At 40.8% G+C, this 23,389-nt stretch overlaps 1 protein-coding gene across 1 annotated transcript in view; it reads left to right on the plus strand.

Annotated features, from left to right (window-relative positions):
• Window positions 1-743: 743 nt before the first annotated feature.
• The window catches only part of LOC117379316 (fibulin-1-like), a 28,536-nt gene continuing 5,890 nt past the window's right edge, over window positions 744-23,389 (plus strand). The window contains exons 1-15 of the mRNA XM_055225588.1: window positions 744-801; window positions 1,224-1,329; window positions 6,144-6,279; window positions 6,827-7,013; window positions 9,161-9,442; window positions 10,924-11,013; window positions 11,096-11,233; window positions 12,433-12,570; window positions 14,264-14,407; window positions 15,497-15,619; window positions 17,112-17,237; window positions 17,890-18,009; window positions 19,314-19,445; window positions 19,543-19,666; window positions 22,476-22,829. Of these exons, the coding sequence (XP_055081563.1) occupies window positions 744-801; window positions 1,224-1,329; window positions 6,144-6,279; window positions 6,827-7,013; window positions 9,161-9,442; window positions 10,924-11,013; window positions 11,096-11,233; window positions 12,433-12,570; window positions 14,264-14,407; window positions 15,497-15,619; window positions 17,112-17,237; window positions 17,890-18,009; window positions 19,314-19,445; window positions 19,543-19,666; window positions 22,476-22,829 (2,258 nt within the window). The remainder of the gene's footprint in view (window positions 802-1,223; window positions 1,330-6,143; window positions 6,280-6,826; window positions 7,014-9,160; window positions 9,443-10,923; window positions 11,014-11,095; window positions 11,234-12,432; window positions 12,571-14,263; window positions 14,408-15,496; window positions 15,620-17,111; window positions 17,238-17,889; window positions 18,010-19,313; window positions 19,446-19,542; window positions 19,667-22,475; window positions 22,830-23,389) is intronic.

The following is a 23,389-nucleotide window of genomic DNA, read 5'->3' on the forward strand; positions in this document are numbered from 1 at the left end:
ATAAATGTAGTGGAGAAAGTACAGATACTGCTCTCAGATGTACTCAAAAGTAAAAAGTACCTACTGTGAAATGTACTTAAGAAGAATTGTTACGTATCTGTACTTAAGTCCAGTACTTTTCTACTTGTACTTATATTGCAGTATATTTTTTCCATCCATCTGTGAAATCTGCAGTTTTCAAGTGGGAAAAGATGAAAGTCACTCAACATAATTCAAATTAACAGGGGGATTAAAAAAGTAATTAATAAATTTAAAAAAAAGTATTATATTTGTTTTCTTGAGTTGAACATGTGTCACTCTCCACGTCCGGTCCTGTCCCCGGGCACGCGCCTCTGCCCTCCACGCGAGCGCGCTACAGCCTCCCGCGCTCCTCCTCCACACTCCTCCTCTCTCCTCCACACTCCTGCGCTCTCCTCCTTCTCTCTCTTCCTCTCTCCTGCGCGCTTCTCTGCTCTCCTCCTCTCTTCTCTGTCCTCATTCCTCCACTCTCCACTCTCCTGCGCACTCCTCCTCTCTTCTCTGTTCTCCACATTCCTCCACTCTCCTCTCTCCTGCGCGCTTCTCTGCTCTCATCCTCTCTTCTCTGTCCACATTCCTCCACTCTCCTCTCTCCTGCGCACTCCTCCTCTCTCTTCTCTCTCCACGGGCTGCGCTCTTCTCAATTTGCGCATTTCTCAACTAAATAATCTTGTATTTGTCGCTGGATTTCCCGCAGTCCCTTGCGGCTCTTCATTTTCCCGCACATGGCTGCGCTCTGGGCCGTGGCTCTGTGCGCTTTTTACGCACTGGCGCTGGGACAAGGTAAGAAAAAACAGACACAAAACTCAATCTGTGGATGTTTTTCTGTGATGAGTCTGAGCTGAGAAATACTTAACAAACACTTCATTTCTGCACATTTAAACCTGCTTGTCTCCGTGGAGATGTCATTGCTTTGCCTAGAATGTTGCACAATATGGCATTTAACATGGAGGCAAGCTGATGACGCATTACAGGTCAGATCTGTGGAGAGGCAGCGTGGAGGAGTTTTAAAGATCATTTATGAGGAATAATAACAAAAAAAAAAATCTGTAACTGGATAAACAAAAGACAGACTAAAGTTTGTGTGGATCAATAACTGTGGAATGTTCAAAGCAAAGGAGTAATATCGGCATGGAAACGAGCAGAAATGTTCCACAGTGCAGCTTTATAGTATAGCGTTATGATTATGTCGCGTTGTTTTGCAGAGAGGCAGCCCACAGTGAGACAGTGCTGCGAGGACGGCACAAACCGAGGCCTTAAAAGACAAGAGTGCACAGTCCTGCCGCTCATGTCGTCGGATCACACCTGTATGTAAGTCACATGACACGTCACATGACACGACACGTCACATGACACGACACACCCGGTCTGTGCAAATGTTCCCTCTGGACGCTGTTAGTTATGACTTTGTCTCGTCCAAACTCTCCTCTTCAAACATTCTCACTGCCTCTGTGCTCCTCCAGCCTCCAGGGGGCGCTGTGGTTTTACATGTTTAAGTGGAATCCCAGGTATAAAAGCGACAGGAAAATGGCCGCAGGTGTTTTTGACCGTTGCCGTGTCTCGATTCAACAGCTCCACTCTTCATCGGCAAAAACAAAAGAGTCCTCCTCTGTCCACCGCAAAGACCGAGCCGTAATGGGACAGTCCTGCCCCACAGAGCGGACGTCGACCTCTGTCTTTGCGCTTACGTTACGTCGTCTAGCAACCGTGACGGCTACTTTTAATTCAGATTTTAACAGCACTTGGAAATAATAATAATTGTAACCAGATTCAGGGACGACCTAAAAGGCGTCTCACGACCTACAGCCCAATGTTTAATCAGTGTAGTGCAGAAGGTCAGGGGACGGGCCAGGGGACGGGCCAGGGGACGGGCCAGGGGACGGGCCAGGGGACGGGCCAGGGGACGGGCGAGCAAGCAGACGGGTAGACAGACAAGAGGGACGGACGAGTGGATGGCTGAGGGGACGGGCGAGGACGGGCGAGCAAACAAACAGGTAGATGGACGTGGGGGACAGACGAGGGGGGCAGGCGAGAGGACAGGTGAGAGGACAGGTGAGCAAGAAAACAGGTAGACGGGCGAGGGGACGGGCGAGCAAGCAGACGGGTAGACAGACAAGAGGGACGGACGAGGGGGACAGATGAGAGGGACAGATGAGAGGATGGCTGAGGGGACGGGCGAGCAAACAAAGAGGTAGATGGACGTGGGGGACAGACAAGGGAGACAGGCGAGGGGACGGGCGAGCAAGCAAATAGATAGACAGATGAGGGGGATGGGCGAGGGGACAGGTGAGCAAGAAAACAGGTAGATGGGCGAGGGGACGGGCGAGCAAGCAGACGGGTAGACAGACAAGAGGGACGGACGAAGGGGACGGATGAGAGGATGGCTAAGGGGACGGACGAGGGGACGGGCAAGCAAGCAAACAGGTAGATGGACGAGGGGGAGGGACGCGGGGGACAGACTAGGGAGACGGGTGAGGGGACGGACGAGGGGGACAGGCGAGGGGGACAGTCAGGCAGCTTCCAGAAACAACGAAGGATCAACAACAAACTGGTGAAAAGTAGATTGAAAAACCAGGCGTGTTTTACTTCAGGTGAACGAGGGAAACTGTCCAGGTGTGTCAGGTCAGGTCAGGTGAGCCGACGCCCAGGTGGGAGGAGTCAGAGACACAGACGACACAGATGGGACGGAAAGACACCAGGGAGAACCGCAGAAGAGAAGATCCTGACACTTATTGGCTTAGTTTTTAATATTTTCTCATCACTGATTCTAAAATATAAACGAGAAATCACCTTTAACAAGTTCAGTTTTTCCTTTCTTTTTTTGCTCAAACCTAAAAATGAACCTTAAACGTGTCGTCTTCGCTGCTGGGACGCCGTGTAATTATCCCGTTCCAGTTGAAGCTCTACTGACGGCGTCTTTAAAAAGCAGGAAACGTCCTCGGAGCAGCAAACCCCAAATCATGAGCCGAGCCTTAGACTTAACCCGCCGCGGGGGACGCCACATAAAAACTACACAGGAACTACAAGCCTTAAGTGTCCCCCGGGGCGTCCCGCGTAAAGAGCCTCTTTTGACCCTCACGCTCGGAGGTGGTAGTTTGACACCTGGTCCGCACATGGAGGTCAGAGGAGGACGCTGGGGGGACGCTGGGGGGACGCTGGGGGGGACGCTGGGGGGACGCTGGAGCCGTCGTAAAAGTTTTCCTCCGTGTCCTGTTTGACGTTTGTTATTTGAGACTTGAGCTCCTGAAACACACATGTGAAAGGAAATGAAGGACCACAGCGGCTCAGGCGGTAGAGCGTTTGTCCATCGACTCACAGGCCGTGTGATTCCTACGATTCCCACAGATGAATGCTGTCGTTGTGTCCTTGGGCAAGACACTTAACCCACCTCACCCCAGTGTGTGAATGTGTCCTGATGTAAAGAGCTTTATAAAAATGTGACTAAACCGGGACTAAACAGGGACTAAACAGGGACTAAACAGGGACTAAACCAGGTCTAAACAAGGACTAAACCAGGACTAAAACAGGACTAAAACAGGACTAGACCAAGTCTGAACAGGGACTAAACAAGGACTAAACAAGGACTAAACATGGACTAAACATGGACTAAACAAGGACTAAACATGGACTAAACATGGACTAAACCAGGACTAAACCAGGATTAAACCAGGACTAAACCAAGTCTGAACAGGGACTAAACCAGGTCTAAACATGGACTAAACCAGGACTAAACCAGGACTAAACCAGGACTAAACCAGGACTAAACCAGGTCTAAACCAGGACTAAACATGGACTAAACATGGACTAAACCAGGACTAAACCAGGACTAAACCAGGACTAAACCAGGACTAAAACAGGACTAAAACAGGACTAAACCAGGACTAAACCAGGACTAAACCAGGACTAAACCAGGACTAAAACAGGACTAAAACAGGACTAAAACAGGACTAAAACAGGACTAAACCACAGGACTAAACATGGACTAAACAAGGACTAAACAGGGGCTAAACAAGGTCTAAACCGGGACTAAACCGGGACTAAACCGGGATTAAACCGGGACTAAGCCAGGACTAAACCAGGACTAAACCAGGACTAAACCAGGACTAAACCGGGTCTAAACCAGGTCTAAACCAGGACTAAACCAGGACTAAACCAGGTCTAAACCAGGACTAAACCAGGACTAAACCAGGACTAAACCAGGACTAAACCAGGTCTAAACCAGGACTAAACCGGGACTAAACCGGGTCTAAACCAGGACTAAACCAGGACTAAACCAGGTCTAAACCAGGACTAAACCAGGTGAATCAGTGGTTCAGTTTTCTGCAGTTTTCTTTTTCTGTAAAACTCTTTGAATCACTTCGTGGACTGATTGTTCTGCACAAATAAACTCGCCTTTTCCAAAATACACTAAAATGATGTAACATTAGAGACAGACGATATATTAAATACTGGAATAGTTAAAACACATAGATCTGTTCAATTGTGGAGCGACAGCCACAAACTCCAGACCTGACTCGTGTGGAGGATAATCCAGGTTAGAATATGAATAAACACTTTAATAATCTGATATTTTGAGTTTAGTTCAGACTTTACTCCTTTCTTTGTTCTGTTTATGTTGTTGCTAACGTAGCCGCTTTTGTTTGTGACACATGGTTGCTATGACGACGCGTTGACGTGAAGGTTCCATTGGTCAGTTCCTGGTCTGTTTTGGACACCGGCTCGAGCGAGTTTGGACTGATGTGGTTCTGCTCTTGTTTTGTCCTGGGTTAAGACCAAAGTCTGTCAGCTCCAGTCGACTGAAGCTCATCGAGGCTCTCAGCTCGATGAGTCTGTTATTAATGTTCATATCTCGATTTACAGACGCAAACGTGAAATAAAAACACCAGGATCATGTAGAGGGTTAATACGAACATTTAAGACCAAAAGGACGAGTCTGACAGCAGCAGGTACAGAGAGAGGACACAGTTTATCAATAAAAACCAAAAATAAACTCAAAATGACAAAAAAAACAAAAAAAAAACAGCTAAAAATAACAAAAAAAGAAAAGAAAAGAAACACAAAAAAACCCCAAAATAATAAAAATAATAAAAACAAAAAATACACTCAAAATGACAAAAAACAAAACAAAAAAACTGCTAAAAATAACAAAAAAAGAAAAGAAAATAAACACAAAAAAAACCCCAAAATAATAAAAATAATAAAAACAAAAAATACACTCAAAATGACAAAAAAAAAACACACAAACAAAAAAAACGGCTAAAAATAACAAAAAAATAAAGAAAATAAACAAAAAAAAAACCCAAAATAATAAAAACAAGAAATAAACTCAAAATGACAAAAAACAAACAAACAAAAAAACGGCTAAAAATAACAAAAAAATAAAGAAAATAAACACAAAAAAACCAAAATAATAAAAACAAAAAATAAACTCAAAATGACAAAAAAAAAAAAAATCAAAAACAGCTAAAAATGACAAAAAAATAGAGAAAATAAACACACAAAAAAACAAAAAAATAAAAACAAATAATAAAATAAATAAATAAATAAACTTAAATATAAACACAAAAATGAACCTCAGGATCATGTAGAGCAGGTTACACAGGACACAGTTTATCAATAGAAAGTGAATTGGAGCCAGAGTCGATGGAGCCGCAACAATAAAAATCTGAAAAAAAAAAAAAAAAAAAGTATATTTTCCAGTTTTCATAGTTGGCCGGAGGTGCGACTTATACTCAGATGCGATTTATGTGTGAAATGTTTTATTTCTTCATAATTATGCATTTTTGGCTGATGCAACTTGTACGAAAAATACGGAAAATACGATAATAATCACGGTTTTAAGTTATATTTCTGTTTGTGGTTATTTTTTGGTTAATCCAGGTGGCACAAAGAGTCTGTATTGTTCATATTTCCCATTCCTTTTCAACATTTATATGAAAAAAGATAAATATAATCGAAAACGGTGTAAACTTGCTTCTCTTAATTACGAAATCAACCTCAGAAATGACTAAAATTCACATATATTTTTAAACCAGTGGCGTAAATACAGTTTCCTCTTTACAAACATCAAATCCACCTGAAATTTTACAGTTTTTAAATACTTGTTTATGTTTTAAATCACTCAGGATTGCCCAAGAACAGTGTTGTGCGGCGACTGTCGAAGCCCGACTTTGTGACGCCGGGAAGAAAATGGCCGAACAGAAGGGGGCGTGTGACAGACCCTACCTCCAGGGGGAGCTACTGGACACTCAGCTCTCTAAGGTAAAAACATGTCCATAAATGTGCTGTATCTAGTGTTAAATACCAGGGAGAAGAGGCGGGTTTTCTCGTCTTAAACTGCGTTAATCATTATTATATTATCAAAACATGCAAAATATTGGGAACAAACATGTAAAAACGTTCTGGTCGTCCATCTGCAAATCAAAATCTTTAATAAACAGGTGTATTTAAACTTGTAAGTCAATGTTAAGTTGTAAATTTCTAGCCAAATAAACAAATATCTTGTTTAGTTTGTGGGTTATACAATGACAAAAACGAATTATGCTTTTTTCAGGGTGTTTTAATGTGTAACTGAATCCACATTTTACATTTTGTTCATTGTAAACATCAGCGTTTATCATAAAATATGTTAAAAAAAAGTGGATTAATTGAGTGTGACGTCACCCACAGTGTTTTTATTGACACATGTAGAGACGTAATTTGACTTTGTACTTCAGTATTTAACATAAGAGCGTCTTTATTTAGATGAACGCACACTACAGATGTGTTACTTTGCGTTTGTGTGTGTTACTTTGCGTGTGTGTTTCAGGTGTGTTGTGAGTGCTGTGTGCTCGGGCAGACGGCGGCTCGTCAGGGTTTGGGCTGTGAACTCGACGGGATGATTCTGGGGAAACTGTGTGAGGTCACGGCCAGAGCCTGCTGCCTCCAGAACGACAACGACGACAAAAACAACAAAAACAACAACGACACGGAGAACGGAAAAGGACCAGCCAAAGGTCGAATACACTGAGCTCTCATGTGGAACTGGACCTGGTTTAGTCCTGGTTTAGTCCTGATCTAGACCTGGTTTAGTCCTGATCTAGACCTGGTTTAGTCCTGGTTTAGTTCTGATCTAGACCTGGTTTAGTCCTGGTTTAGTCCTGATCTAGACCTGGTTTAGTCCTGATCTAGACCTGGTTTAGTCCTGATCTAGACCTGGTTTAGTCCTGGTTTAGTCCTGATCTAGACCTGGTTTAGTCCTGGTTTAGTCCTGTTCTAGACCTGGTTTAGTCCTGATCTAGACCTGGTTTAGTCCTGTTCTAGTCCTGGTTTAGTCCTGGTTTAGTCCTGATCTAGACCTGGTTTAGTCCTGGTTTAGTCCTGATCTAGACCTGGTTTAGTCCTGATCTAGACCTGGTTTAGTCCTGGTTTAGTTCTGATCTAGACCTGGTTTAGTCCTGGTTTAGTCCTGATCTAGACCTGGTTTAGTCCTGATCTAGACCTGGTTTAGTCCTGATCTAGACCTGGTTTAGTCCTGATCTAGACCTGGTTTAGTCCTGGTTTAGTCCTGATCTAGACCTGGTTTAGTCCTGGTTTAGTCCTGATCTAGACCTGGTTTAGTCCTGATCTAGACCTGGTTTAGTCCTGATCTAGACCTGGTTTAGTCCTGGTTTAGTCCTGATCTAGACCTGGTTTAGTCCTGGTTTAGTCCTGATCTAGACCTGGTTTAGTCCTGATCTAGACCTGGTTTAGTCCTGGTTTAGTTCTGATCTAGACCTGGTTTAGTCCTGGTTTAGTCCTGATCTAGACCTGGTTTAGTCCTGATCTAGACCTGGTTTAGTCCTGATCTAGACCTGGTTTAGTCCTGGTTTAGTCCTGATCTAGACCTGGTTTAGTCCTGGTTTAGTCCTGATCTAGACCTGGTTTAGTCCTGATCTAGACCTGGTTTAGTCCTGATCTAGACCTGGTTTAGTCCTGGTTTAGTCCTGATCTAGACCTGGTTTAGTCCTGGTTTAGTCCTGATCTAGACCTGGTTTAGTCCTGATCTAGACCTGGTTTAGTCCTGGTTTAGTTCTGATCTAGACCTGGTTTAGTCCTGGTTTAGTCCTGATCTAGACCTGGTTTAGTCCTGATCTAGACCTGGTTTAGTCCTGATCTAGACCTGGTTTAGTCCTGATCTAGACCTGGTTTAGTCCTGGTTTAGTCCTGATCTAGACCTGGTTTAGTCCTGGTTTAGTCCTGATCTAGACCTGGTTTAGTCCTGATCTAGACCTGGTTTAGTCCTGATCTAGACCTGGTTTAGTCCTGATCTAGACCTGGTTTAGTCCTGATCTAGTCCTGGTTTAGTCCTGACCTAGACCTGGTTTAGTCCTGGTTTAATCCTGGTCTAGACCTGGTTTGGGTCTTCACTCTTATTCAATTCAATTCATTTTATTTTTGTAACGCCCAAAATCACAACAACACTTGTCTCACGTTCATGTTTTGGTTGATGGGGGAAACCGGAGTACCCGGAGGAAACCCATCCAGACACGGGGAGAAACATGAAAAACTCCACACAGAAAGGCCTGGGCGACCCGGGGATCGAACCAAACCCTCTGCTGTGAGACATGAGCCACTCAGCCACCGAGATATACACACAAAAACAAAACAACACACAAAAACAAAACAACACACAAAAACAAAACAACACACAAAAACAAAACAACACACAAAAACACACGGAAACAGGAAAATCAGACAAAACAAGAAAAATTGGCCAAACGAGGAGGAGGGAGGGGGGCAGAGGAGGGCCAGGCGAGGAGGAGGGAGACCAGGCGAGGAGGAGGAGAGCCGGGCGAGGAGGAGAGGGAGGCGAGGTGGAGGAGAGCCGGGGCGAGGAGGAGGAGAGCCGGGGCGAGGAGGAGAGGGAAGCGAGTGGAGGACGCTTTACAACTCCTACAACTTTTTGTCCAGTTTCCAGATTAGATTTTTCTTTTTTTTTTCTTTTTTCATTCGTCTTTTGTGCTGTTTCTTCATCGTCTTGTTGTTGTGTAATCGACTCAAATCAGCGTCCGACCTTTTCAAATCCTAATTAATTAATTAATTAACCCACTGAGACAATAGACTTTAAGGACGCCCCGTGTAATCTGAGTATTTCTTTTCCTCCGCACAAATGTCCCCGCAGCAGCTGAGGAGCAGATTGGGGCCGGACTGAAGGAGTCTGGGTCACCGGGAGATCGGCTTAAAGCGTTAAACACCTCGCCAAATGTCACCGCCGGGACAAACGCTCTGCCTTTTGGCTCGGACCTGCACAGACACTTAAAACGTGTGAATCAGGCCAGAGCGGCGCCGTTTACTCACCACGTGCTCTTTGGTTTCTTTATAGATCTGCACAAGAACACGGAGAAAGATAAAACTGGAACCAACGTGACCACGAAGCCCAAAGACGACACACACGTCTGCAAAGGTACAAGGACAAAGTGTCTCTTAAAGCAGGATTTTAGAAAAGTAAAGGTCCTAAATTACACAAAACTGACTCTCGTAGCTTTAAGTCATGTTCTGATGCTGTTTCCTCCTCAAAATCAGACCTAGAGTTGTGTTTTGTTTCATTCACATGTTCTCCAAAGCTCAAAATGCCACGTTCCACCTTGTGATGTCATCAAGTGGTAGTTTTTAAGTTATATTTTACCCTTTGTTCACTAGAGATTAGCAATTCCAGCGGCTGAAACGATCCAAATGAATCTAGAAATGAAGGTGTGTGGAGTTTAAAAACACAGCGGAGCACTTCCTGTATCGCCACACGATGACATCACAAGGTGGAACAGAGTGTTTTCAGTTTGACAGAAGAACTCGGCCTAAATCTGCAGGGTTTGTGTGTTAAATGTGTGAATGAGCTGAATCACAATGGCATTAAGTGTTGTTACAGGTTAATAGTGAAATAAAATGTGATCAGTAATTTCATTTTTCACAAGATAATTATTATAAAACTAACAATTAGGGCTGGGGTAAGTAATCAAGTTTTATTTTAATTAAACTGAGATCATTTCAAACTGTCAGTGATCAGCACGGGATTTTTCACTGTAACATTTACAGCCAAAACTTTGTCAGTTAAAGATTTATTTATTTATTTTATTATTTTATTTATTTTATTGTTTTATTTATTATGTTTTATTTATTGTTTTATTTATTTTATGTTTTATTTTTTATTTTATATGTTTTATTTTTTATTTTATATGTTTTATTTTTTTATTTTATTTATTAATTTTTTTTAAATTTTTTTTGTTTTTTGTGTTTAGCAAAGTTTAGGTTTTGAAGGAATAACTTTGACTATTTTGTGTTAATTGGCTCTGGTTGAATGTGTGTCGTGCACAACAGCGCCATCTGCCTCTCTGTTAATGTCACTACTTGTCCAGTTTTATCTGAGGTTTTTACAGAGTCAGGCTAAAATGAATAAATACTTAAAGATGAGGCAGTGACAGGGAGCTGCGGATGGGTTAGGGGTCAGAGGTCAGAGGTCAGGGGGTTAGGGGCAGACAGTGAAGCTAACTGCTAAATTTGAGGCAGAATAAATATTTAAACAACTCCACAAACTGAAGTATTTTACACATAAAATTAATTGGATAGTCTTTATTTTAATTTGATTTTTAATTAAATGTATTTTTATTAATTTATTTTATGTTTTTTTTTTTTTTTTTTTAAGAGCCTATTAAGATAAAATTAAAAAAGCTATATTTATTAGATTTTAATAAGAATAAAAAAATTAAAATAAATAATAATAAATTAAAAATAAAAAAATAAAATAAATAATAATAAATAAAAAATAAATTAAAATAAATAATAATAAATAAAAAAAATAATAATAAAAAAACATGGATCTTTTTTGTGATATCATCCAGCCCGTCTAACTGATTGTCTCTTATATTGTGTAACTGTTGTGTGTATTTGTAGAGTCCATTTGCTCACAGTTGTGTTTGGGCAACGGGACGTGTGGCTGTCAGGACGGGTACCGGCTCAAAGACGACGGCGTGAACTGTGAGGGTGAGTCGTGTCAAAGAAAACGTGACAAACGTCACAAACGGCAGGTGGACGTGTTTTAAAATCAGGTTTATTTCCCCCTCAGACGTGAACGAGTGTTTGACCGGAAACCACAACTGTATCTTTGGCCTGTTCTGTATAAACACTGAAGGGTCGTTTCGGTGTCAGAGGGAGACGGGCTGCGGCACCGGATACGAACTCACCGACAACAACAGGTGTCAAGGTGAAAAACAAACAGAAATGACGAGTAAACACGACGGAACACGACGGAACATGTGCGGTTTACTGGGGAAACAGGTTTAATCACAAAGAAATACAGAAAAAGTAAATATTTGGGGATTTTAAAATGAAAATTCACATATAAATAAAACACGAATTTGGCTCAGACTCCGCCCACATCCAACCAGGAAGTAAAAGTATAAACTCGCCTCGTTAGCATAAACCAGTTACATTTTTTAGTAAAATCTTGAATATAATTATGTTCTTGTTTTAGCAGTACTGTATTTGTGCTTTACTGTGTGTACTTGTATCTGTACTTTCTACTCCACTACATTTTTGACCAGGACTGAAAAGTAAAAAGTACTTTTCATCTGATTTGAGGGGTTATTTTTACCGTGTTCACGGAAACATCCTGAATAAAGTTTCCGAGTTTAAGCTTTGACTTTGATCAAAACAAAAATAAACACACAAAATTCAGAAGAAAAATTAACAAATTGATTCGTTTTGTTACTTTTGAACAAAATATGTGTCATTTTTGGTGTCATTTTTAATCAGTATCTCTATATTTTCACTTTAACGAATGAACAACACCTTTACTTTTTACTCTTAAAGTACATTTTTTAACAGGTACTTTAATATTTCTACATAAGTTGATTTTTTCATGTGATACTTTTAGTTTCACTTGAGTAACTTTTCCCCTCTGTATTTGTACTTTTACTTAAATAACACTGAGTACTTCATCCACCTCCAGTCTCTAAAGTACTTTTTACTTTTACTCGAGTACATTTCAGAGCAGTATCTGTACTTTCTACTGCACTACATTTTTTTAACAGGACTGTACTTTTAGTTTCACTTGAGTAACTTTTCACCTCTGTATCTGTACTTTTACTTAATTAACAACACTGAGTACTTCATCCACCTCCAGTCTCTAAAGTACTTTTTACTTTTTACTTGAGTACATTTGAGAGCAGTACCTGTACTTTCTACTGCACTACATTTTTTTAACAGGACTGTACTTTTAGCTTCACTTAAGTAACTTTTCCCCTCTGTATTTGTACTTTTACTTAAATAACAACACTGAGTACTTCATCCACCTCCAGTCTCTAAAGTACTCGAGCCAAAACTCACAGTACTATCCCCGTGTACTCCTCACTACAGTTTGTACACGTCTTTTGTCTTGAATCATTTGACGTTTCTTTTCAGACATAGACGAGTGTGTCCTGGGCTCTCATAACTGTGGACCCGAGTTCAGCTGCACAAACACGGCCGGGTCGTTCCGCTGTCGCCCGAAGGAGACGTGCGCCCCGGGACACGTCCAGGACGCCATCGGCAACTGCATCGGTGAGTGTGAGGGGTCAGAGCTAAAGCTGCACTGTGTAACTTTTCTGATGGGGGGAGTTATTGATTTGTCTAGTCCAGGGGTTGGTAAACTCATTCATCCTCACACTGCGGCTCTTTTGTCCTCACGCTGCGGCTCTTTTGTCTTTACGCTGCGGCTCTTTTGTCTTTACACTGTGGCTCTTTTGTCTTTACGCTGCAGCTCTTTTGTCCTCACACTGCGGCTCTTTTGTCCTCACGCTGCGGCTCTTTTGTCCTCACAATGCGGCTCTTTTGTCTTTATACTGCGGCTCTTTCATCCTCACACTGCGGCTCTTTCGTCCTCACGCTGCGGCTCTTTTGTCTTTACGCTGCGGCTCTTTTGTCTTTACGCTGCGGCTCTTTCATCCTCACACTGCGGCTCTTTCGTCCTCACACTGCGGCTCTTTTGTCTTTACACTGCGGCTCTTTTGTCTTTTCACTGCGGCTCTTTAGTCCTCACACTGCGGCTCTTTTGTCTTTACGCTGCGGCTCTTTCATCCTCACACTGCGGCTCTTTAGTCCTCACACTGCGGCTCTTTAGTCCTCACACTGCGGCTCTTTTGTCTTTACACTGCGGCTCTTTTGTCCTCACACTGCGGCTCTTTTGTCCTCACGCTGCGGCTCTTTTGTCCTCACAATGCGGCTCTTTTGTCTTTATACTGCGGCTCTTTCATCCTCACACTGCGGCTCTTTCGTCCTCACACTGCGGCTCTTTTGTCTTTACGCTGCGGCTCTTTTGTCTTTACGCTGCGGCTCTTTCATCCTCACACTGCGGCTCTTTTGTCCTCACACTGCGGCTCTTTTGTCTTTACACTGCGGCTCTTTCATCCTCACACTGCGGCTCTTTCGTCCTCACGCTGCGGCTCCACATGACTTTGGAAAAATAGTAATAGTATTTAATTGAAGTGTATTTTATTTGTGTTAGTTCTTTTTTTATTGTACTTTTAAATTGGGAGATTATTGTGATTTTGAAAATATTAAAATAACTTCGTGTATTTAGGCTCCTCCAGGCTCCAAAAGCCCAAAGGCGACATAAGGACGACGCTCGCGGCATTTTTTTTTTTTGCTACATGGATAATTTAAGTTCAGCTTTTTAATTCATTTGAAACAGACCTTCAACTCAACTTTTTTTTTTGTTTTTTTTTGTTATTTTTTTAGAAGTTCAAAATGTTCAAAATGTGTTCGTTACATAAATAAAATGTTGTGTTATTTTCATTTTAGTTGTCAAAAAGTGTTTGCAGCTCCCAGTGTTTTCTTTTCCGTGGAAACTGGGTAAAAACGGCTCTTTGGGGGTTAAAGGTTATCGACCCCTGGCCTGGAATGTTCCGCAGTATGGCTTTATTTGTATTTATCTTATCCATAATGCATTCTCTCTTTATGTCATATTAATGTGAGTCTGAGGTGAGTGTGAGGGTTCAGAGTTAAAGCTGCACTGTGTAACTTTTCTGGTGTGTGTGTGGGGGGGGGGGGTATTGCTTTGCCCGGTATGTTCCGCAGTATGGCTTTAATCGTATCTATCCTACCTATAAAACATTCTGTCTTAATGAATCCGACCTGTTTATTGGCGGTGGTGGTGTCGGGTGCTCGTCTCCATGGAAACAGGACACGTTTAATGCCGTACTACGGGACAATCGAGGTTAAAGCAATAACATCTCCGTCCGTTGTGTTTCCGCAGACATAAATGAGTGTGTGGTTTATACGAGCCCGTGTCCGCCCGGTCAGACCTGCATAAACTCGCCGGGCTCCTTCACCTGTCGCAGAAACACCATCACCTGTGGGCGGGGCTATCACCTGACGGAGGACGGCGCGCGCTGCGAAGGTACGGACGTTACACAGGAGTTTAAGGTCCGGGAGTTGCGTTTTGTTTCACTCACACGTGTTTGAGTCACACTTTATTAGTCTGTTGCATCTCCAAAGCTCAAAATGCGACGTTCCACCTTGTGATGTCATCAAGTGGTAGTTTTCAAGTTAACTCCTCCTCCTTTTACCTTTAGTTCAGTCGAGATAAGCGGCAATTCCAAGTCTGAAATGATCCAAATGATTCTAGAAATGGTGTGTGGAGTTTAAAAATACTTAAAATACACTTCCTGTATCACCACATGATGACATCACAAGGTGGAACAGAGTGTTTTCATAATGATTTGATGATGTTTATGTCAAATTGATCCCACAGAGACATTATTAAGCATGTAAACTGTTACTAAGAACGTTTTAGATGCAACTACTGTTCAATTCCACTTTTTTTTTTATAAATCTGAAATCATTCCAAGTCTCCTCTGGAAACAACTCGTGGGGCGATTTATTTTTAGTTCAGTCGAAATTCCACCTTGTGATGTCACGCGGTAACGGGAAGGTAACAGGACTAGAATCATTTGGATCATTTCAGCCTCTGGAATTGCCACTCATCTCTACAGAACTAAAGTTAAACGTAGCTTTTTAACTTGGAAACTACCACTTGATGACATCACAAGGTGCAACAGAGCATAAAGTGCGACTCAAACATGCGTGAATGAAACAAAACACAACTCCAGGTCTGTTTTTGATGACGTAACAACATTATAACGTGACTTAAACCTCTTAAGAGTCAGTTTTGCCTGATATAAGACCTTTAAAGTCGGTCAAGCGTCACAATGACCGAGTGTCGCTTAAGAATTGGCAGATGATCGCGGCGTTTTTAGCTAAATTCGTGATAGCGTTGAGGGGAATCTTAAGAGGAGCAGAACACATTGAGGTGATTACGGAAAAGAGGGATACGGAAGAGGACGGAGGCTGTAGACGTCTGATCGGACTCTTTAACGGAAATAAACCGCAGCATCGTCATAGAAACACACTATTTCTGCACGTCCGTTTGTATTGACGATGGGATTATGACGTGACCGTGTTTTCCCGCTTCCTGTCGTCTGTGCAGATGTGGACGAGTGCCGAGCAGGAGGCGTGTGCGGAGGTCACGGCTGTGTGAACCTGATCGGATCCTATCGCTGTGAGTGCAGAGTGGGATACGTCTTCAACAGCATCAGCAAACTCTGCGACGGTGAGAAACGAGAACACTCACAGATCACGTTTGTTTTTTTAGATATTCTTTTGAACCCTCACTGTTTTTAATCTTTATGTCTATGTCGCTCTGGAGTATTTGGAGTTTTTGAATCAAAGGCCAGTGTCAATACTGTTTTTTTGTTTTTTCTGGTTTAGTCTGGAGCATCACAATCCATCACATAATAAAATGAGAGAACATTTATTTAAGTAAAGTAAACGAACGGCAGGAGAGTAAAAATACGCAATTAAAAATAAATATAAATTACTATATTAAAAGACTCACGCCTAACGAGATTATTAGAATACAGTCAAAAGTAAAATAAAATACAAAAAGGAGTGACAAAGACGTTTTTTTACTGTGTTTTTGAATCAAACGTGGCTGTTCTCTGCCATTTTAAACACAATCCTCAAGTTTTATCCAATTTATTTGTTCTGCGATGGGGGAAATTCCGGCTGGAGAGTAAAAATATGCAATAAAAAAATAAAAAAAATAATTATATTAAAAGATTTAAGGCTAATGAGATAATTAGAATATAGTGAAAAAAATAAAAAATACAAAAAGGAGTAAAAATGCAACACTGTGCAAGGAGAGTAAAACTATAACGCTATGATATTTTGTCTGACTGATGGAAAAGAATTAGTACCGTATTTTCTGGAGTATATGTCGCACCAGAGTATAAGGTAAACCGGCCAAAAATCCATAATAATGAAGAAAAACGCATATATAAATCGCATTTTTTGGGGAAAATTTATTTAGCAAAATCCGAGACCAAAAACAGACATTTTATCTTTAAAGTCAAGTTATAATAATAATAATAAAATGTGGAACAACAGGCTGAATATCGGTACATCACGCTAACGTAACACATTTATATTTATTCAGCTGAAGCACAGACAGAACTGAACACGTGTCTGGTTTGTTCACGTAAGATATTAACAGTTAATCAGATAAATAAAGAAGAAAAAACAAGCAACACGTTTACTCTGGATCTCACTCCAAATCAATAAATCCACTGAATTTTTCATCCTTGGTGTCGCTTCTGAACGACTCCACCAACTCCGGAAGTAGATGTGACAATAACAAAGATGTGAAGTTATATATTTGAATAATTTCACATATAAGTCGCGTCTGAGTATAAGTCGCAACCCCGGACAAAATATGAAAAAAAGTGACCTATAGTCCGGAAAATACAGTAATTTATGTTTTTATGTTTATGTAATTGCTCTGACAGTTTGTTTTGTTTTATTTTTTTACTTTATTTTTCATTTTATTTATTTTATTTGTTATTATTTTATTGTATTTATTTTTTATATAATTTTATTGTATTTATTGTATTTTATTATTTTTAATTTTTTTTTACTTTATTTTTTATTTTATTTTTTATTATTTTATTTTTTTTAATATATTTTTTGTATTTTTATTATTATTATTATTATTATTGTTTTTATTATTTAGTTATTTATTTATTATTATTTTTACCTTTGTTCAGATATAAACGAGTGCAGACATTACCCCGGGACACTGTGCGCTCATAAATGTGAAAACACAGACGGGTCGTACAGATGCAGCTGCACCTCAGGATTCAAACTGGCCTCAGACGCAAGGAGCTGTGAAGGTAAATGAAGATGGTTTTAAGTTTAAACTACGACATTTTATCCAACAATCCTAAAAGTTTTGTTCCCTTTATGAAAGTGTTGTACTAATTGTAGTGTTCTGATGTGAGGAAACACGACAAAGTCCATAACCCACGGCAAAACAAGAACAAAACTGACCAGTATCTGACCAATCAAACCTTCACATAACTCGTCGTCATAGCAACAGAGTGTCACGTACAAAAGCAGCTACGTCAACAACAACATTTCACACAAGTGCGGTTAATTAAAGTGTAAAATGAGACATATTTTGGATGACAGTAACAATACGAATACATTTTCTTGATCTCGAAAACTTTAGTCAGGATGTTTCCACGAATACGGTAAAAATAACCCCTCGAACCAGGTGGAAAGTGCTTTTTAGTTTTCAGTCCTGTTCATAAATGTAGTGGAGTGGAAAGTACAGATACTGCGATCGAATGTAGTGAAGTAAAAGTAGAAACAATGAGTCAGTTTGAAACGGAAATGGTCGAGACACAAGTGTTCCTTTAATTTGGGGGCGTGTTTTAGGGTAAATCTTAAAAAAAAAACGTGCCATTTACGCAACTTCACATTATGAACGAGAACATTACAGTTTAAACGCTGTTATTCCTTATCCTTGTCCTGAACGCACAGACGTGAACGAGTGCGAGACGAACCCCTGCGGTCAGGAATGCGCCAACGTCTACGGCTCGTACCAGTGCTACTGTCGCCGCGGTTACCAGCTCAGCGACATCGATGGCACCACCTGTGACGGTAATTATCCATTTGTTTAAACTTTCTAGATCATCAATGGGTTAAATTCACGTGACGTCAGATCATATCATAGTTTGAAAAGAGATGGAGAGGAAATAGCTGCTTATCCCACAGACTGTTTATATAAATGGACGTAGCTAACCTGCTAGCCGCCGCGTTCCAAACAGGAAGTGATCACGGGCGCACTTCGGCTCCATCGACTCTGGCTCCAATTCCTTTTACGTTGAAAATCTGTGTCTCCTTTCTCTGTCTCTGCTTCTGTCAGACTCGTTTTGGTCTTAAATGTTCGTATTAACCCTCTACATGATCCTGGAGTTCATTTTTGTGTTTATATTTAAGTTTATTTATTTATTTATTTATTTTTGTTGTTTTTATTTTGTTTTTTTTGTGTTTATTTTCTTTTTTTGTGTTATTTTTAGCTGTTTTTTTTTGTCATTTTGAGTTTATTTTTTTGTTTTTATTGATAAACTGTGTCCTCTCTCTGTACCTGCGTCTGTCAGACTCATTTTGGTCTTAAATGTTCGTATTAACCCTCTACATGACCGTGGGTTTTTTATTTCACTATTGTGTCTGTAAATCAAGATCTGAACATTAATAACAGACAAATCAGGCGCCTTCTTTCCCTGAGGTCGCTCCTGTTAGCGTTAGCAACAGGTTTGATTGACAGCGTTGCTAAGCGCCTGCTCCCTGTTCAACCAGTGTTGTGGTGTGGGAAGAGGCGTTACCTTCAACAGCCTCGCTCTGGATTGGCTCTTTGGTTGCTATGTTACCACGGTCGTGATTCCAAATATGAAACTCTGCTCCAAATTAGCCGCTATAACTGCTAGCCTCGATTAGCTTCATTTGACTGGAGCTAAACGCTGTCACTCAGTCCACTTCTTTTCACAGTCTGACTTATCTATCTATGTAATTTTTCATAAGTTATAGCAAAAAACCCAAGAGATAAATATTGTAACGTTCATTAATCGTATGAAAATAGTTAATTCTACAGGGAGATGCTCAATATACACAATATTTTCCAGAGTATAAGTCGCACCAGCCAAAAAATGCATAATAATGAAGAAAAAAATAAACAAAAACAAACATATTTCACATATAAGTCACACCTGAGTATAAATCTAAAACAAACTACGAAAAAACTACGAAAAAAAGTGCGACTTATAATCCCAAAAATACGCTAGTCCCCTGCCGCCATCTTGGATAATCAAACAGTACAACATGATTCCTCTCTACTCGTATCTACTCCAACTCCCACCAATTATGGTTTTTTTTTTTGCACACATTTTAGTTGTTTTTTTTTCCAGATATCGACGAGTGCGCTCTGCCGACTGGAGGTCACGTCTGCTCCTACCGCTGCGCCAACGCTCCTGGAAGTTTCTACTGCACCTGCCCCACTGCGGGATACACACTCGCCCCCAACGGACGCTCGTGTCAGGGTAGGATTTACGTCTATTTACCGCTCATGTCTTTGTTAGCGGAGCAGACGCATCGTACGTAACATTAGTGTAATATTTGATCTTTTCTTCCCTCCAGATATCGACGAGTGCGCCACGGGAGGCCACACGTGTTCGGCGTCTCAGAGCTGCTTTAACGTCCAGGGAGGGTTTCGCTGTCTGTCGTTTGAGTGTCCCGTGAACTTCCGCCAAGCAGCACCAGGGTGAGAGCGACGGGACTGTGTTTTTGAATCGAAGGCCAGTGTCTCTGCTGTTTGTTTGTTTTATTATCCTGGTTTAGTCTGGAGCATCACAAAGCATCAAGTACGGAGCCCCACATAGGACATTTGCGAAATATAATATTAACGCGTGGCCACGAGATAATACCATGTTCCCACACGATATTATCACGAGGGAACGAGATAATTATCTTGAGGGAACGAGATAGTTATCACGAGGGAACGAGATAATTATCACGAGGGAACGAGATAGTTATCGCGAGGGAACGAGATAATTATCACGAGGGAATGAGATAATTATCACGAGGGAACAAGATAATTATCGCGAGGGAACGAGATAATTATCACGAGGGAACGAGATAGTTATCGCGAGGGAACGAGATAATTATCACGAGGGAATGAGATAATTATCACGAGGGAACGAGATAATTATCGCGAGGGAACGAGATAATTATCGCGAGGGAACGAGATAATTATCGCGAGGGAACAAGATAATTATCGCGAGGGAACGAGATAATTATCGCGAGGGAATGAGATAATTATCACGAGGGAACGAGATAGTTATCGCGAGGGAACGAGATAATTATCGCGAGGGAACGAGATAATTATCGCGAGGGAATGAGATAATTATCACGAGGGAATGAGATAATTATCACGAGGGAACAAGATAATTATCGCGAGGGAACGAGATAATTATCGCGAGGGAATGAGATAATTATCACGAGGGAATGAGATAGTTATCACGAGGGAACGAGATAATTAACACGAGGGAACGAGATAATTATCACGAGGGAACGAGATAATTATCACGAGGGAACGAGATAATTCGTTTATCTTTAGCTTAAAATATAACCGTCCAAATCGAGCGTTGCTAATACGTCATTGTAGCTCATCCCCAGCATAAAATAATGTTTGATTTTGACGTCCTGTCCCGATCGCATACAAGCCTCTCTTCCCTTCTTTTTACCACGCTTCCTTTTCTACCTGTACTTCTAGCACATGTGCGCCACCAAGAGGTCGTCTGCTGCACCTGCTTGTCAAAAATATGTAATAATAATTTCTATACATATATTTTCACGAGCGCACGAGATATTTAACTTAAAAAATAAAAATGCTGGGGATGAGCTACAATGACATATTACATCTCGTTCCCTCGTGATAATTAACTCGTGATATTCTCTCGTGGCCACGCGTTAATATTATATTTCGCAAATGTCCTATGCGGGGCTCTGTAATCATGTAATAAGATGAGAGAACATTTATTTCTTCTACGATGCGGAAATTCCAGTAAAGTAAACGAACGGCAGGAGAGCAAAAATGTGCAATTAAAAATAAATATAAATTACTATATTAAAAGACTCACGCCTAACGGGATTATTCGAATATAGTAAAAAATATAATAAAATTCAAAAAGGAGGTGTTTTTGAATCACTTTTCTTAAGTTTTATCCAATCCAGCTTTTATTTGGTCCACAATGGGGGAAATTCTGGCAAGAGAGAAAAAAAGTGCAATAAAAAAATATATAAATTATTGTATAAAAAGATTTAAACCCAATGAGATTATTAGAATATAGTAAAAAAAAATTAAAAAATACAAAAAGGTGTAAAAAAAAATCATAAAATGCAACACTGTGCAAGGAGAGTAAAACTATAACGCTATGATATTTTGTCTGACTGATGGAAAAGAAAAAGTACCGAATTTTCTGGAGTATAAATCGCACCAGCCAAAAAATGCATAATAATGAAGAAAAAAAACATTTATTCCACATATAAGTCGCATCTGAGTATAAGTTACACCCCCGACCAAACTGAAAAAAGTGCGATTTATAATCTGGAAAATGCGTCGGGGGATTGAGTCTCGCTTGGACCAAGTTCTGTCGTTGTGTCCTTAGGCAAGACACTTCACCCACATTGCCTAGTATGAAAGTGGTGTGTGTGAATGATTGGTGGTGGTTGGAGGGGCCGATGGCGCAGATGGACAGCCTCGCTTCCGTCAGTCTGCCCCAGGGCAGCTGTGGAAATGAATGAATAATGACTATAGTGTAGAGCTTTGACAAGAGCAGTACAATGATTTTTTTTTTTTTTTTATAATTTTTTTTAGATGTTTTTATTATTTTTTGTTTTTGTGTGTTTATTTTCTTTATTTTTTGTTATTTTTAGCTTCTTTTTTTTGTCATTTTGAGTTTATTTTTTGTTTTTATTGATAAACTGTGTCCTCTCTCTGTCTCTGCTGCTGTCAGACTCATTTTGGTCTTAAATGTTCGTATTAACCCTCTACATGATCCTGGGGTTCATTTTTGTGTTTATATTTAAGTTTATTTATTTAATCATTTTTTAATATTTTTATTTATTTATTTATTTTTAGTTGTTTTTATTTTATTTTATTTTATTTTTTGTGTTTATTTTCTAATTTTTTTGGTTATTTTTAGCATTTTCGCACGTGTAAGCCATTATTATAAAACAACTGTGATTAACAATTATATCACGAAAACGATCAAAGTTTTAAAACGTTACGGCCGTAAATCGTTATAATTTAAATATTATGAATAAGTTAAATGTTTAAACAACTGTTATAAGATTATACTTTGTTACGAGTGAAAACAACTAGGATCCAGCGGGAATATTATAAATGAGCAGGGCCGTCCACAGAAATTCGGGGGCCCTTGGGCAAGACGCCTCACATGGGCCCCCCCGAACGATATTTCTGCGTATTGTCCCGTCTCTACTTGTCTGTCCATTTTTCTACACTTAAAACTCCTGGATTGAACCCGCACCTCCCTATGTCTCCTTTGCAGCCGTTGCGAGCGTGTCACTTGTGAGTTTACACGTAGCCCCGCGTCGTGTTCGTTGCTCCCTCTGAGAATCTCCCACTACAACCTCACCTTCCCCGCCGACACCCCCGTCCCGGCCGACGTGTTCCGGATGGGGCCCTCCAACTCCGTCCCCGGGGACCAGATGGACATCAGCATCGCGTCCGGAGATGAGGAGGGGTACTTTGAGGTGCAGCCGCAGACCCACGGGGGAGTGATTTCACTGCGACGCGCTCCGGCTGGACCTCGGGACTTCCTGTTGACGGTGGAGATGAGGCTGGTGCGATACGGGAGGTCGCATTTGTACATGGCCAAGATCGCGGTGTTTGTGACTCCCGAGCGACGCTTCAGACCCACGAGAGCAGCACATCTTTAAGAATCTTACTGCTTTTTTCTTCTTTTTTTTAACTTTTATACGTTTTTTTAAATTTAAAGCTCCCATATTACGCAAAATTGACTCTTTTGAGCTTTAATCCATGTTTTAATGCTGTTTCCTCCTCAAAAACAGACCTGGAGTTGTGTTTTTGTTTCATTTATGTTTGAGTTTATTGTCTGTTACATCTCCAAAGCTCAAAAACGCTCTGTTCCACCTCGTGATGTCATCAAGTGGTAGTTTTCAAGTGAACGCCTACGTTTTACCTTTAATTCAGTAGAAATCGGCAATTCTACGGCTGAAAATGATTGGAATGATTCTAGAAATGAAGGCGTGCGGAGTTTAAAAACACAGCGGCGCACTTCCTACTTCCTGTATCGCCACATGATGACATCACAAGGTGGAACTCAGTTTGAGAACAGAACTCAGCCTAAATATGCAGGATTTTTGTGTTAAACATGTGAGAATGAAACAGAAAAACACAACTCCAGGTCTATTTCTGAGCTTAATCCAGGTCCTTTAGCTA

This window comes from Periophthalmus magnuspinnatus, chromosome 12, assembly GCF_009829125.3.
Source record: "Periophthalmus magnuspinnatus isolate fPerMag1 chromosome 12, fPerMag1.2.pri, whole genome shotgun sequence".
In the NCBI taxonomy this organism is placed as follows: Eukaryota; Metazoa; Chordata; class Actinopteri; order Gobiiformes; family Gobiidae; genus Periophthalmus; species Periophthalmus magnuspinnatus.